The 14,019-nt window shown below is 44.1% G+C and overlaps 1 protein-coding gene across 1 annotated transcript in view; it reads right to left on the reverse strand.

Moving 5' to 3' along the window:
• The window catches only part of CFAP99 (cilia and flagella associated protein 99), a 38,574-nt gene that overhangs the window by 3,629 nt on the left and 20,926 nt on the right, over positions 1-14,019 (reverse strand). The window contains exons 13-16 of the mRNA XM_083738351.1: positions 7,989-8,140; positions 6,970-7,175; positions 5,010-5,190; positions 208-1,008 (exon numbers count right to left, since the gene is read on the reverse strand). Of these exons, the coding sequence (XP_083594477.1) occupies positions 850-1,008; positions 5,010-5,190; positions 6,970-7,175; positions 7,989-8,140 (698 nt within the window). The 3' untranslated portion in view covers positions 208-849. The remainder of the gene's footprint in view (positions 1-207; positions 1,009-5,009; positions 5,191-6,969; positions 7,176-7,988; positions 8,141-14,019) is intronic.

Raw genomic sequence — 14,019 nt, forward strand, 5'->3', positions numbered from 1 at the left:
TTGGAGGAGGGAAAACAAGAAAAAAAATATTTTGAATCTCAGAAGCCAGAACAGCAATAGGGATCGCTGCGCAGTGAAAGCAGCAATCCCTCTTGCTGTTCTGGCTTCTGGGCTAGCTGTGCAGCCTGCATTCACTCCATAAGACGCACACGCATTTCGTCTTACTTTTTAGGAGGGAAAAAGTGAGTCTTATAGAGCAAAAAATACGGTAACTCCCACCAGCTCAAAACACCTGTTTTACACCAAAGTCTGGTGTGTGTGTGTGTACTCAAAAATAAATCCCATCATATTCAAGAGGGCTTCTTCCCAAGAATTATGTGTTCCTGAGAGTTGGTAACTTTCCTTTTAGTGTCGGCAAGCCTAGAGATTGTCAAGCAGTGGAGGAGCGCAGGAGAATTCTTGCCAAATCCGTGGTCTGGCCACTGCCTTAGCAGAGCATTGCCAATTGCATGTGATGTGGAGGACATACTGAGCCAGACAAGTTTTCACAATGCGGGTTATCTTTAATGGAACAAACCTCCCCACTGTGGACATGGAAATTTCCACCACTCTTGCTGGTCAGACACTGATGCTCTAATTGAGGTAATGACAAAAAGGGGCTGTGCTGGCTAGGGCAGGAGTAGGAGGCGGGGGTTGGGGTTGGGGTTGGGGAGGGAGGGCGCTAGCCTTAGTGCATCAATTCTCTCTCCCATTGACGTCAATGGGAGGGAAATCTTGTAATGGTAGGAAACCGCTGAAAAAAGAATACTGAGATACTGTGAACCAAAACTAGCTCTCAGTGCTTACAGTATCAAAGACCTAGTAAACGTCTCATAAACAGAAATAAACGTAGAAATAACTTTGTCTGACTTAAGAGCGCAATATACAAGCCTTGGTTCCAGTTCTCAAAGTCTCATTGGTCATCCTTTTCTGAGTCAATTCTCTTGCCATAAAACCATGTTGAAGCATTTTGAACTGCCGCTGTTGACTTTCTTCCAACTTCTTCCAGTGATCCTCACGCTGAGATTTCTGTGGAAGCGACACACAGAAGATTCTGGTATTGGTACAAAGGTGTTCAATAAGAGAAAAGCATTTTATGGTCTCGTCCTCCCCAAATGTAGATCAAAGGCAGTCCTATTGGACTGTTAGCACTGGCAGTGGCAGCTGGTGGGGTGGGGCAGAGAAGCAAAACCACACTCCCGTCGCCAGCATCAGTACAGCTTTCCTGGATACTGCTTGGGGAGAAGGGCCAATGTTTTTCCCCGGGAGCTCATGGTCGCATACGTGATTCTCCTCCACATTTAATGCCCGCAACAACCCAGTGAGGTAGATTAGGCTGAGAGGCAGTGGCTGCCCCAAGGTCACTGAAATATACTCTGAGTCGAGTGTGGATTTCGTGCTCTTTACTCAGCTCATAGTAGTGAGGAATGAAAGTTCCCCCAAAATATCTGCTTTATATACATTATTTACACAATGGGCTGCACGTGATTGGCTAATTCTGGAATTCTCCTGTAGGCCAATCAGGTTGCGGATTCACTTCCACCTGGAGCTGGATTGGGTGGCACCTGCGGACCAGTCATACTGCTGCATTGTTCTAGGACCAATCAGACTGCTGCATTCTGAATCCTATTGTTCTAGGACCGATCAGACTGCTGCCTTTTGGATCCTATTCAACTCAGTACATAACAGTCACCCAGTGAGCTTCATGGCCAGATAGGGATTTGAACCCTGGTCTCCCAGGTCCTAGTCCGACATGCTAACTGCTATACCACACTGGCTATATGCTGGGAATAACAAACCTAGTAGAACGGAGAGAACCAGTGGGATATTTATTTCTACATGCAGATTCTATTGGAAAGACAGGCAAGGGGAGAGATGTCATATTTCAAAAAGTAAAAAAGCCGGACACCCCGAAAGTTGAGGGTTTTTTTCAGGAAGACCCCAAAATTGTTCAGCTTTTTTTCTAGAATAACCCCAAAGTTCTTGAGCTTTTTTTTACGGAAAAAAACCCACCGCCTTCCACAGATTCCCTCCCCCCCAGGAATCACTTCCGCCTTTGAGATCCCAGTAATGTCCAGGAGATCCCAGATGTATGGCAGGTGGTGGGTGTTGCTTAGAGGACACTGAGGCAAACAAGCTAGAAACCCCCAGAGGCAGACTACTCCACAGAATTGTAAACTGCAATACCAGGCACCAAAAGGAAATTGGCACAGGTGACATACTATCATCGTATCACCTCCTGACCAAAAATTTGAGATGGAGCATGAAAGTAAGGAGGCATCCCAAGAAGTAAGTGTTGTAGTAACGTGTGACCACAATTACACCCTCACATAGATTGGGTAAATGCATGTTCTGGTCACAACAAAGAGGTAACATTTCTAAATATACCCGTATTTTCCGCTCTATAAGACGCACCAGACCATAAGACGCACCTAGTTTTTGGAGGAGGAAAACAAGAAAAAAAATATTCTGAATCTCAGAAGCCAGAACAGCAAGAGGGATCGCTGTGCAGTGAAAGCAGCAATCTCTTTTGCTGTTCTGGCTTCTGGGATAGCTGCGCAGCCTGCATTCGCTCCATAAGACGCACACACATTTCCCCTTACTTTTTAGGAGGGGAAAAGTGAGTCTTCTAGAGCAAAAAATACAGTAAATCACAAAGTGCCTTACAAGAGTTGCTTATGGAGCTGATGAGAGAGAGGGGAGATGAAGACCCTGAACTTAATCTTAAGGGGCACCCAAAACCTGGCACAAGAACTAAGAGCTGTGGAACCAACTGGCAAGAGTGACCACAGAGCTATCAAATTCAACGTAACTGACAATTGCAGAAATCAAAAATCACACACGGTCATATCTGACTTCAAAAGTGGAAGCTTCTCACAAACGAGGAGACTGGGAATAAGCAAGTTGAAAGGGGAAAGTCAAATCTCCAGAACGTTTGGTGGTTATTCAAAACTAGAGTAACAGAAGCTTCTGCAGATCAGGAAAGGTACTGACAAGTCCAAGAGGCTGCCAGCAGAGTTGATGAACAGAGTCACGAAAGCTGTCAGAGGCAGGAATGATTCTTTGAGGGGGAAAGATCGCCAAAACTATTCTTTAAACATTGGAAGCAGGAAAGTGGCTGGGGGATAGTTGGATCATTGGATAGCAAGGGAGTTAGAGGTGCGCTAAGGAGGAAAGGGAGACTGCAGAGAAACTGAATTATTTGCTTCTGTCTTCAATGCAGTATTAGAGCAGACTGCTCAGGAAAAGGGTCTGAAAAACTCAGGCAAATAGTGCTGACAAGACATGAAGTTCTAAGCTGCACCGACAAAATCTAACAAATATCCATACCCAGATGGTAACCACTTGAGCTTTCTTAAAGAACTCAAAATAAGAAATTGCTAACCTTACAGGCCATGGGACGTGGGTGGAGCTGTGGGTTAAACCACAGAGCCTAGGACTTGCCGATCAGAAGGTCGGCGATTCGAATCCCTGTGATGGAGTGAGCTCCCGTTGCTCGGTCCCTGCTCCTGCCAGCCTAGCAGTTCGAAAGCACCTCAAAGTGCAAGTAGATAAATAGGTACCACTCCGGCGGGAAGGTAAACGGCGTTTCCGTGTGCTGCTCTGGTTCGCCAGAAGCAGCTTAGTCATGCTGGCCACATGACCCGGAAGCTGTACGCCGTCTCCCTCGGCCAATAAAGCGAGATGAGCGCCACAACCCCAGAGTTGGCCACGACTGGACCTAATGGTCAGGGGTCCCTTTACCTTTACCCTTAGAAGCCAGTTAGTTTAACATCTGTTCTGGAAAATATTATTAAAGATAAAATTACCAAGCATACAGAAGAACAAGTATTTCTGAAGAATCATCAGCGTGGCTTCCACCATGTCCTATTCTAACTAACCTTGAAGAGTTCTCCAGTAAGTCTGTAAGTGAACAGAAAGAGGCATTTCCGCCGTCTTTCAAATAGCTCCTAACAAATCTTCAAAAGGTTCCTCACCAGACTCGAGTAAGTTTAGCAGTCATGGGGCAGGTCATCTTACGGATCAGTAAAGGCAGGAAGCAGAGACAATTCTCACAATGGATGTGGGACCTGCCAATGATGACCTGCACTGGGAACAGTACTTTCCAGCTTGTTCGCAAACTATCTGAAGTCGGGAATCAGCAGTAAGGGCAGCAAGTTTGCTGCATGCACCAAATTGTTCTAGGTGGTAAAAAGTAAAGTGGGAAATAAGAGTTTAGCATAAGCAAATATAAAGTGATATATTGGGGGGGGGGAATATTAACTTTAAATATATAGTGGTACTTTGGTTCTCAAACTTAATCCGTTCCGGAAGACCATTCCAAAACCAAAGCGTTCCAAAACCAAGGTGCACTTTCCCATAGAAAGTAATGCAAAACAGATTAATCCGTTCCAGACTTCTAAAAATGACCCCTAAACCAGCAATTTAACATGAATTTTACTATCTAATGAGACCATTGTTCCATAAAATGAAAGCAATAAACAATGTACTGCAGTCACACAATCAATCCGTAGCTAAACAGGGTTCCACACAGTCACGCAAAAAAGAAGAGCCACAAAAACGCAAAATAAATAGCAAAAACAGACGGGTCTCAGCATAACACTTAAAACTGAAGTGTGGAACTCAAAATGGACCACGTTCGACTTCCGAAAAAAGTTCGCAAACTGGAACACTTACTTCTGGGTTTGCAGTGTTTGGGTTCCAAGTTGTTTGAGAACCAAGGCATTTGAGAATCAAAGTACCACTGTACATTAATTTGGTGTGAATTGGTAGTGACTGGCCAGACAAGATATTAGGAGCCCGGTGAACAGCTCAGTGAACATGATCCAGTGTGTGGCAGCTGTGCAATGCAAATTTCATGGTAGGTATCATTAGGAAAGTGACTGACAGTGAAACTGAAGATTGCAATTTCTTTATACAAACCTATGGTGTCACCACACTTGGAATACTGTGTCCAGTTCCAGCTGCAAAGAACTTATTTCCATGCTATGTTTGGACAGTGATTTACACAAGAACAAGAAATTTCTTACTTTCTTTGGCCTCCAAGATGTGACTGACCCTTCGTCGTACTTTAGGGATGCAGTCTGCATTTTCTCAGCTTGCATTTTACGCTCCATAGATTTTTCCATAATCTTTTGTTTCAGCTCCAAAACTTGTTGATCTTTCAAAATGCGTTCGCGAAGCGGAGGCTTGGTTTTCTTTTCCTCCAGCCTGCAGAGCAAATAAGAAAAAAATAAGTATTTTTTTCCCACTAATCACAGTATCAGATCACCCATTTTTTTTCTAGCAGGGGAGAAATAAGTGATTTGAACAATGGGAATCCAAAGATTTTACACACATTGTGATTTTTCTATACCACTAATCAACCTATTAACCAAATAAAATTAAGAAACAAGCTCTGAGACCCTTAACACAATTTTTACAATTATTGAACACAATGGGTAGAGAACAAAAAGGATTAATTTCTAAGTTGCACTGTGTTGCTTAATGCAACTTAGGAACATGATATTGGCACACAAATTCTCCCCAAAGGTTAGAATAAAATTTGGGAATCACAACCCTTAAAATCTGTTTCTAGTTTCCTTAGGGGAAACTCCTTGAAATTACTACACAGATGGTATCGCATTACTTTGCAAATGCCCAAAATGTTTTCCTCTCTGTCACCTAATTCTTGGGGGAGCTGCAATAAATTTGGTGTTTATCATTTCTGGTGACAATGCACATTGGTACAAGATTTCTGGAATTTAATTTTGGCAGAAATGATAAATATTACTAAATAAACAATTGTCCAAAATTACAGTTATGGAATATTTTTCATGATACAAAGGTAGATATATAAAAATGAGAACTGAGAATTGGCCTCATGTATGGTCCTGGCAGCTCACATACTGTATTAAATGCAACTCAATGGGAAACAGCCCAAAATCTTACATTGGACACAGTACCATTCACGATGGAATATAGCTGTGATGGAGAAAATTATGCATATTTTGACGACAACTAGAGTCTCCAGACACTTGTTATATGGTTTGTCATTCCTTAATTACATATATAGCAGAAGCATCATTTTAAGACAACCATCATCACAAGCATGGCAAATTTGGAACTGTACTTGACAATAAAACAGCACTAATATTATTTATTTATATGAAGACAACTTTTATTTTTGCTTTTTGCTTTAATGGCTTGGACATTGCTACTTAACTCATATGTCACACTCTCCAAAATCCCACTGACCAAAATCAAAGATGCTTGCTTTTTGGTCCTGAGCTCTCGCAGGAGCCAGGTGATTTGTGAAAGAGTACAAGACGGAAAAACCCAAGCGTCTTTTGGTCTGGCACTCGTGTGAGCCGGCTGATTCCTGCAAGGCATTCCGGGATCCAATCAGAATCTGGAATGGCTTCTGTAATTCCAGAATGTCTCTCTTAATTCAGGACTGGCTGAGGGGCATGATACTTATTCTATGTGCCTATTCAATGGTTTTGTTTTCATCTTTTAATTGACATCTGTTATAATTGTTCTCTCTGATTTATATACATTATAGAATGAAATTTTTAAAATTACCCAAAACATCCATTTCAGTCCCCTGTGTAAGGACACACCCTGGCTTTTGTGTTTTGTTTTGAAGGTGGTTTTGAAAGTGGTTCTTGTTCTGAAAGGGTGAATGACAGAATAATCTACTCTTGAGACTTGTTTTTGACATTTCCCCCACATGCAAGGTCCTTTACCTCTGAAATGGTGATTCTGGTCATCGAGTGAGAGCACAAAGAATTCAAATTTACAATTAAATGTCAAAATTTACTCATGTTAGCTGCTGGACCCCTCAACTTGTGAATATTACTAAAAAGGAGGGTTAATTAAACTTCTGAAATCCGTCACAGAATACAGCTATTTCCTATCTATTAACTTGAAGAGCAATTATTCGTTTTGTTTCTGTAAATACGTAATCCACAATTATGTATTATAAATGCTACAGTTCTTCAGACTAACTTCAGCGCAGCTGCTCTTCCAAATTGGTCTCTGAACATGGAGATCTGCTCAAGTTTGTCCAAAAGAAGCTGTTCCTTCGCATATTTTTCTTGGATTATCTGATCCCTCTTCTCCTCTTCGGCCTTCTTCTGAGCTTGTTTCAGTAAGGCTAAGCGTTCCTGCAGTTCTACTATGGACATCTCACCAAGAACACCATGGTTAGGAGTCTATGGAGAAGAGAAACCGGCAAATTCTATCTTTTTTTTATTATACAAGCGTCCCCCCCAATTATGCATGATCAACTCGCGTGTGACCATGTATGTGTGCAGCGCCAGAAAATCAATCAATGAATCAACCAACTGATTTCAATTCAAACCTAGAAATGGTAGGAGAGAGCTGGAAAGTCCTCGTGGCTTGTGAGAAACCCCTTCCCGGAGCCCCAAAAGGCTTTAAAAAAGAATGTATGGGTTTCAAGATGGCATGTGGAAGCTCTCATTGCTACCACCCTGTTGGGCAGGGAACCTGTAATGCTGTTCACTGCCATTTCTGGTGCTCTGGAGGCAAAGGTTAAGAGTATGGGTTGGTTTGGTTATGTAGGGTTGTGAACAGCTCTGAATTTTTTGTTGCAAAAGAAATTTCCCTAGTTCCCTGCTCTGACAAGGATCGCCCTTAAACACATTTTGCTTATGCACACAGCGGCCCAGAATGTAATCCCCCTGTAAGTGGGGCGTCGCCTGCACATTAATTGACACACAACTCTGACTTCATTAGAAAATTATTTGAGGTTTGAGTTGGAATGGAGAGCTATGACTGGGTATAGAAATGGCTAGTTATTGCATTGACCAGAAGTTGCTTTAAGGCAGTCAAGCCCTGGCAACCTACAGCTGGAGATTTCCAAGAACATCTCTCTCATCCTAATCTATCTCACAAAGGAGCTGTAAAGTCAGGTGCTGGACTGAGAACTTTGGAGGAAGAACAAGATGGGAAAGTAACAAATAAATGCACACAAGCACTTTTGTAATCTGTCTTAATGAGCTCACCTGGGTTAAGTCAACAAATTTTTGCTTCATTAAAGGCAGATACTCTATCGCTCTTATTTGTTGAATCAGTTCATATCTTTTTTTGAATCTCTCTTCTTCTTCTTTCAAACTCTGAAGTAGGATTTCCTGGCTTTCTTCAGCAACTTCCTGAGCTGCTAAACGGTAGGAAAGATGTGCAATCTCCATAGCAGTGCATAAGGTTAAGTAGAGGGGATTAGTAATGTAGGTTGGAATGCTGTCCAATTCTGTCAAGACTGGAAGTTGAATCGGATTTGGGGTTCTCAGTAAGCAGAACACATGGTGATCTTTTAGGCAATCATACCAAAATCTGCCCTTTTCTCTGGTGTTTAGGAGTCTGTGCTTATTGATTCTATCAGTGTAGACTTACAGGGATATACCGTATTTTTCACTCTATAAGATGCACCAGACCACAAGACGCACCTAGTTTTTGAAGGAGGAAAACAAGAAAAAATTTATTCTGAATCTCAGAAGCCAGAACAGCAAGAGGGATCTCCACGCAGTGAAAGCAGCAATCCCTCTTGCTGTTCTGGCTTCTGGGATAGCTGCGCAGCCTGCATTCGCTCCATAAGACACACACAAATTTCCCCTTACTTTTTAGGAGGGCAAAAGTGAGTCTTATAGAGCAAAAAATATGGTATTCCCCTCTACCCTTGCTTATCCAGAGACCTCTAGCTTCTGGAGTTTTCTAATGACACAATTACCGAAATTTGCAAAAAGTATCTGGGCTGGCCCCGTGAGACCTTTAAGTGTTATGGGAATCTCTGGAGCCAACAAGGCTCCCGAACCCATTTTGAGGCCCCTACCTCCAATTTTCAAGCAAAATATAGCTGGACAATTCATGGGATTCTGGCTTTCAAAAATCCCTTGGTAGCTCACCAGCTTGGAGACTCAATTATTCATTGTCTCAAAGCTAGTGCTGTATTATATAGCCTGTAAACTCTGAAAGTGACATAGGAGTTGCATGCTTTGCACAGGGAATGGCCCATTGACTCGCTTACCATGAATGAGCCTTCTGAGCTCCCACAGCAAAGCTCCCACATGATGAGTTATTTGTCCCAATTCATCTGAGCAGCGGCCATGTGATTTTGCAGATTAATTTAGCATCCTTCTTCCACTTTCCCTCCAGTTGTGGTCTAAACCACTGAGCCTCTTGGGCTTGCCGATCGGAAGGTTGGTGGTTCGAATCCCCGCGACGGGGTGAGCTCCCATTGCTCTGTCCCAGCTCCTGCCAACCTAGCAGTTCAAAAGCACACCAGTGCGAGTAGATAAATAGGCACCGCTGCGGTGGGAAGGTAAATGGCGTTTCTGTGCGCTCTGGTTTCCGTCACGGTGTTCCGTTGCTCCAGAAGCACTTTAGTCATGCTGGCCACATGACACGGAAAGTTGTCTGTGGACAAACGTCAGCTCCCTTGGCTTGAAAGTGAGATGAGTGCTGCAACCCCATAGTTGCCTTTGATTGGACTTAACCATCCAGGGGTCCTTTACCTAGTTTTTTGTATGTGACAAAGCTCTGACTAAGTCGGATTCAGAAGAAGGATGATAGAGAAAGAAAGAAAAATCCACAGAACAGACCAACCCCTACAGTGGCTTCCTCCCCTTCAACTAGTGAGACTGAGGCATATGTCTTCACCCCGGTGTGGCTCCTCTTTATCACATATGCAGCACAACAAAGCAATGTCATAACCCCACCAACAGCATACAAACCGATATGCCTAATCTGACCCAACACCCCATCAAGCATACAAACAAACAAACCCCACAGCAACCACCTGAACTCAACCAACCAAGCTCTGCATCTTCTAATCTCTTGCACTGCCAACAAAAATAAATATATAAACAAAGGACCTATTCGAGTGACACTGACACAAAACCACTGCACAAACACTATGCAATAGAACAAAATAGCACCCCACTATATAAATGTGACCTCTCTACATTTTGTAAAACACTTGGAGATTGATTGATTGATTGATTGATTGATTATTTATTTATTTATTCATACATACATACAATCAAGCATTATACAGTGGACCCTCTGGATATGGATTTAATTTGTTCTGGGGGTCTGTGTGCACCCTGAAATATCCGTAACGAGAGGCGCCGCTTCTGTGCATGTGCGAGTGGTGAAACCCGGAAAAATACTTTCGGGTTTGCCACTTTCGCAACCTAAAGATTACGTATCCAGAGAGGTACATAACCTGAGGGTCCACTGCATAAATTTTATGGGATAAACTAATAATAGATTTGTTGAAGATGTCCCCGCCCCCCAGATGCCACTAAAACTGTGGGTTGTTTTGCCTGGAGAAAGAGGTGAAAGGCTTGTCTGGGAGGTATGACTGATTTTTGGCGACTCTGGATCCTAGAAGGGTGAAGCCCTTTAGCCAAGGAAAATGGATTGGGAAAATCATATCCAGATGCCTCAGAAGAGTGAACAACTGGGAGTTCAGCCCGAAGGCGCATTGCACAGGGTTGTTGATGATGTTTTAACTTTTTCTTCCCATTCCCTTTGCTACAGTGATATGGAGAGGGGCGTCTTTGGGAAGGAGGAGGAAGAAGATAGACTAGATCTCTTTCTGTGCTTATATCCATTTTACACTGCAGCTTCATGGAAATGTCAGTCAGCAAAGCCTCTTGAAAGCTAGAAATTGACTTTTTAGAGAAGGGAAGGGAAGCCTACTGTGCTGTAATGTACTGTACTGAAGGAGGTTTCGTGATTGGCAGGAGGAAAACCACTAACTTTCTGCATCCCGTGTGGGCCTCTGGTGGTCAGAGATGATACTGTACTTTTTAAGCCCTCGAGAAGCGATCTGCACGTTATTAATCCTAAAATTCACAGAGCAATATACATGCTGTTACCTTAGCATTACTGCAAAACGAAAGCTTTTTCTTTTTTTAAAAAAAAAGAAAAGTATCACTCACAATTTCCATGGGACACCTGGGCATGTTTGCTCTTCCAGATTTCATTCCAGTGAGGAGTGATATTACAGAAAGGCTAACTCGCGACTCATTTCCTAGCGCTAGGCTGTTTGGTTTGGAAGGTCACCATTGCTGAGACGCCTTGCTCACAAAGACAGGTGGTTCCAAATGGCAGCAGACAGGTGACAGCTTTGCTTGCCCATTCCAGGTAATCTTTTTACTGATCAAAATCCCAAACTTTGGTAATGTTAGTTGCGGATGCTGCGTTTTTACCCCAACAGAGAGAGAGAGAGAGAGAAAGAGAGAAAGAAAGAGAGAGAGAGAGAGAGAGAGAGAGAGAGAGAGAGAGAGCTCTCAACAGCATTCTTCCTTTGCAGATCAGCAGAACAGGAGCTAAGGAGCAGCATGCTATTGTGCAGCTGGGCAAATAGACTGAGCAAAGACCCTGAAACTGAGGAGAAGAAGAAGAGGAGGAGTTTGGATTTGATATCCCGCCTTTCACTCCCTTTAAGGAGTCTCAAAGCGGCCAACATTCTCCTTTCCCTTCCTCCCCCACAACAAACACTCTGTGAGGTGAGTGGGGCTGAGAGACTTCAGAGAAGTGTGACTGGCCCAAGGTCACCCAGCAGCTGCATGTGGAGGAGCGGAGACGCGAACCCGGTACACCAGATTACGAGTCTATTGCTCTTAACCACTACACCACACTGCTGTATGTGAAGCAGAGAATAGGGAAATTGTAGCAGAGGCACCTGAGGCCTTAGGAACTTGGCAACTGTGCAGAGACCTGTGAATGGATCCCCCTCTCTGCCCACCAAGAACCTTTCCCCCTACCCCAGCCCTGTTTCAGGTTGCAGGGAGCAGCACGAGGGTGATATGGCATCCCTGCTCCCTCCAACTCCCACCTCCTGACTCCTGCAGCAGCCAGGCTCCTACCATTACTTCCTGGGTCCCCAGCTGCTGCCATGATGGCAAACAGACTACACACTGCAGCTGTGCTAACAATCCTACAGTTAAAGATTGAAAAGCTCTCAAACATGTTATCTCAAAGGTACTATGCACTACATACAGACTCAGATTCACTGGTCAGGAGTCTGGAGGTCTTGAAATCTTTGCAGATGCAAGTTTTGGCAGTGACACCAAAGATGGCACAAGTACATCCAGGAAGAGCTACGTGTACAACCAGTGTCTGACTGGCTGTGCAAGAGGCAAACCACAGTTAACCTAAGTTCTTGTGAAGCTGAGCTCAATGCACTGTCATTTTCACTTATGGATTGTGAATGGTTGATGCAACTGTTTAAGGACGTCAGGGTTACTGTGCAATGTCCTATACAGGTGTATCAAGACAACAGATCCTGTTTGGCTTTGCTAGCTTCAGAGAGCTGCAAGCATGCCTGTTCCTTAAGGTAGAATGGAAATGTCAACAACGTCTGCATTTTAGTCTCCAGCATACTTCCATTCCAGGAGAAATCTAGAAAGCCACAGAAGGAGCCTAGAAAGCAAAAAAAAAAAAAAAAAAGAAGGGAGAAAAAGACTGCCCCTGCTCAAAAGAGAGCTTCCTCACTAAAGGCATAGCTATAGGAAGGTGGGACATATGGTTGGCAAGAAGCAGGCATCTAATTGAAAGAGGCTCTACGGCAGCAGAGAAATTCATCAAACGTGTGTCTCATCAGAAGAACACATCCTTGCCCAAACACTTCAAATAACGTCCCTTTGGTCTGGTCAGTCTTGGCTGGAGTCCAGCATGGCAGCAACAGCTGCCTGGCCCTGTGGTTGAAGAGCTATGCTCTAGAGAAAATGAACGCTGCACCAAATGTGGAGGCAGGGGTAAAAGCAGAACAACGTGAGTAGTGGGCTCAAATAAATAATAATAATAATAATAATAATAATAATAATAATAATATTTATTTGTACCCCGCCCATCTGGCTGGGTTTCCCCAGCCACTCTGGGCAGCTTCCACAGAGACCAAAAATACACTAAAATGTCACACATTAAAAACTTCCCTGAACAGGGCTGCCTTAAGATGTCTTCTGAATGTCAGGTAGTTATTTATCGCTTTGACATCTGATGGGAGGGCGTTCCACAGGGCGGGCGCCACTACCGAGAAGGCCCTCTGCCTGGTTCCCTGTAGCTTTGCTTCTCGCAATGAGGGAACTGCCAGAAGGCCCTTGGAGCTGGACCTCGGTGTCCGGGCAGAACGATCGAGGTGGAGACGCTCCTTCAGGTATACTGGGCCGAGGCTGTTTAGGGCTTTAAAGGTCAACACCCAACACTTTGAACTGTGCTCGGAAACGTACTGGGAGCCAATGTAGGTCTTTCAAGACCGGTGTTATGTGGTCTCGGCGGCTAAAAACCCTGATGCCTTCTGCTTTCAGATACATGGAACCTGGTCCAAGCTGTGGCTGGGAGCGGATGAGGATGTCTCCTTTGCTCTCCCCACAACTATGCATCTTGCAGCCAAGAGATGAATCATTTGGGAACGTCCATGGCAGGGTGAACTTACTCTTCCAATGCTGGGCAATGCATGCTAAGATCCAAGAGAAGCCCCTGGGGGAATTCAGGGTGGGCAGCTGAGGAGCAGTGGCCTGGCTGAAGATAGTTTTAGGCATGGCTTCACTAGAAGCAGATATTGTAGTGCCTTGGTTGGCAGCCACCCATTTAGGCTCAATGTGCTCATCCTTGCTTGCAGGCGCCATAGAAAAGACAGAGAAGAAGAGGAGTGGAGAGAAAGGTAAAGACTTTGTATGTGTGTGAGACACACGCATCAAGGGGGAAAGAGTCAGAAATAGCTGTGGTAAGCAAGGGATCCAAGAAAATGGAGGGGAAACAAACAGAACACCTCTTTCCATATGAACCTACCTGGACCCTGAGATCATCCTCTGAGGCCCTTTTTCGTGTGCCTCCTCCTCGAGAGGTCCGGAGGGTGGCAACACGAGAACGGGGCCTTCTCTGCAGTGGCTCCCTGAATGTGGAATGCTCTCCCCAGGGAAGTTCGCCTGGCACCTTCATTATACACCTTTAGGTGCCAGGCAAAAACGTTCCTTTTTAACCAGGCATTTGGCTGGCCTAATCAACATCCCATACCCTTTAAAATGT

This window comes from Podarcis gaigeae (genome assembly GCF_964106915.1).
Source record: "Podarcis gaigeae genome assembly, chromosome: 5".
Taxonomy (NCBI): Eukaryota; Metazoa; Chordata; class Lepidosauria; order Squamata; family Lacertidae; genus Podarcis; species Podarcis gaigeae.